The sequence below is a fragment of the Musca vetustissima genome, unplaced genomic scaffold, assembly GCF_032173495.1.
Source record: "Musca vetustissima isolate MV318-11 ecotype Yass unplaced genomic scaffold, APGP_CSIRO_Mvet_v1 utg19197, whole genome shotgun sequence".
In the NCBI taxonomy this organism is placed as follows: domain Eukaryota; kingdom Metazoa; phylum Arthropoda; class Insecta; order Diptera; family Muscidae; genus Musca; species Musca vetustissima.
This window is the reverse complement of record NW_026878198.1, coordinates 91,391-93,879: the sequence shown is the minus strand read 5'-3', so window position 1 is coordinate 93,879 and position 2,489 is coordinate 91,391. Positions and strand designations below refer to the sequence as shown.

Below are 2,489 nucleotides of genomic sequence, written 5' to 3'. Positions count from 1 at the left end.
TCAGTGAAAGACAACATTGCCGAACATGGTCTTTAAAATTGGAAAAACTGCGCAAAAGACCGACGCGCCTGGAAATTTTTTTAAGCTTGGCTTATGGAACGAAAGTTCTGTCACAAGCTATCTAAGTAAGTAATATCGAAATCTGAAACGATTTTTATGAAACTTAGCACACATCATTTTAGACTTAATTTAGTACTCTATGCCAAATTTAGTGCTAATCTAAAGATATATATAGGGACTTTGGTACACCATTTACATAAAATCGGACGAAAACATATATGGGAGCTATAACTAAATCTGAACCGATTTTCACGATTTTGCCTCTAATTTAGTATTTTGCGATATCAGACAATCTAGCAGATACTTGTCAATTAATTTTCGTGTTTTGACATAATTTTTTCTTGGAAAATCTCTAAAAACTCAGTTACGATGTGCAACCATTCCGTGAATTTTTGGCTAATATAAATAACAATAATTTAATCAACCCCTCTTCCTCTAAACAATCACCCCAGAATCCACTGTCTGGCGGTTATCATTCATGACCGTTCATTCTCAATGCTCAACTACCTGAAAGGATGAATGAACAAATCACTAAACGAGATAAAGGCCTAACTGCAATTATCGATGTTGTTGTTGTGGTGGTTTTGGCAAATTTTGTGGTAGCAATTTGTACAGAGGCTATGTTTACGCCCATTGCTTTCGGAGGCATAACAAGAAAACCAACAACAAACTACAACATAATGGATTAAACGGTTCAGCAAATCTAACAATGAGATACATTTTCAAGAGAAGCAGGGGAGTGAAAGAGAGAAAATATCAAAAATCCGCCATAAGTTAGAAAGAGAAAATCGTTTAGGAAAAAATGGAGTCCTCTTTCCAAAGAGGACGATGCTGATGGCGAACGAGAAAAAAGATCCTTTAAATAAACACCAAATTTGCAACATTGTTACAGTGCAAATTCAGCATTCCACGAATAAGGATCTCTAACTCAAATAGAAAAAAAGAGAAAAACTGCAAACATGAGCGATTTCAGTATTGAATATATTTTAAATAGAGCCGGTGATAAATATGCCGGTACCAATGGTTCACTGGGTGTTATGCGACGTGAGCGGAACACCTCACACTATCATCCCTACATGATCAATTTGCAAGGTCATGAAGGACAATTGGAATTATTGCAAAAATTACAACTACAGCAACAACTGCGACTTAGTCCCCAGCAAGATCAAATGCAGCAACAGCAGCCGCAACAACAACAGCAACATTTTTTGGACCAAATACCCGTCTTGGATTGGCTCCAGTACACCCGTTATCACCCACCAAAGTTGCAAAGTAGGTTTTACACAAATTGCTGGGAACATTATGAGACATTTTACTAATTATTTTTTATATTTTTCCCTCAAAAAGGATCTCTACGCCAGGGCCCAGCCAAACGCACACCCGGTCGCCTGCCACGCATACCCTTTACACCCGCTCAATTACAAGCTTTGGAAAGTGCCTATAAAGCTTCGAATTATTTGAGCGCCGAAGATGCCAATAAACTTGCCGATTCATTGGATCTAACCAATACTCGTGTCAAGATATGGTTTCAAAATCGTCGTGCTCGTGAGAGACGTGATCGACGCGAAAAAGAAGAATCTTCATATGACTCTACGCTATCTTCGAATGCCTCCAGTCCCGAGCCGGAAGATGTTATCGATATTGTTTAATGGAAACTAAAGCGGTTTAAGGATACAAATGGGTCCATAATGTTCCCCAAAATATAAAGATGGAACTAACCGATTTCTGGGTTATTGCTGTTCCAGAATACCGGGCTCGAAATATCTGTGGAATATTTTTAAAACGAATTTCTAATGAAATTGGATTGTCTTTGGATGTATTCGACATCGTTACGGATTAAAGGTGAGCCATTGAATACATGACCAAAATAACGTCTATTCAAGGGCCTATTTCACGGTGGTCTTCGCCAAGGTTCGATTAACGACCATTAGAACATCAAGTCTCAGTTCTCTGAGATACTGAATTGGAGATAATAAAATTGTTTCATTTTTAAATTAAATTTATTAAATTTAAAATGTAAATATGTATAAATTTATGTTATTTAATATAATTTTTAGTATTAATAAAAATTGAGTCTATAAAAAATATATAAATATTTTATTAAAAATATTTTTTTTAAACAAATTTAAAAGACCATGTATTGTGTTGATTTGTGAAAAAATGGAATAAACTCGTTAAGATTTAGACATGGAATATCACGACAAGAGAGCACGATGATGAGGTCGGCACATTTCTGTGGAGACTATGTCATTGTGCCACAGTTGCGTGATTGATGATGAATCATACATCTATACTTTTTTTGGTCTAAGTCCGTACAGATTTTGACAATCGCGCCGCTAAATCGATGATTTCGACCACCATGCGGCGAACAGAATTGAGCCTACAATGTCGTGTATTGAGTTTTGTTGAAATCGAAACATAACCAAATA

General features: G+C 36.3%; 1 protein-coding gene across 1 annotated transcript; it reads left to right on the top strand.

The window, feature by feature from the left end:
• Positions 1-1,014: 1,014 nt before the first annotated feature.
• Positions 1,015-1,709, top strand: LOC133322997 (homeobox protein MSX-2-like). Its single transcript, XM_061531948.1, has 3 exons — positions 1,015-1,152; positions 1,225-1,332; positions 1,408-1,709. The coding sequence occupies exons 1-3, from the start codon at positions 1,020-1,022 to the stop codon at positions 1,707-1,709; spliced, it is 543 nt and encodes a 180-aa protein (XP_061387932.1). The 5' UTR covers positions 1,015-1,019.
• Positions 1,710-2,489: the final 780 nt, after the last annotated feature.

What these genes read in the sequence shown, in the direction of transcription:
- LOC133322997 (XM_061531948.1), top strand. Translation starts at nt 1,020, where the DNA reads ATGAGCGATTTCAGTATTGAATATATTTTAAATAGAGCCGGTGATAAA. An exon ending in CTACATGATCAATTTGCAAG is followed by an intron (nt 1,153 to 1,224) that starts GTCATGAAGGAC and finishes GTCCCCAGCAAG; the next exon opens with ATCAAATGCAGCAACAGCAG. An exon ending in TCACCCACCAAAGTTGCAAA is followed by an intron (nt 1,333 to 1,407) that starts GTAGGTTTTACA and finishes TCCCTCAAAAAG; the next exon opens with GATCTCTACGCCAGGGCCCA.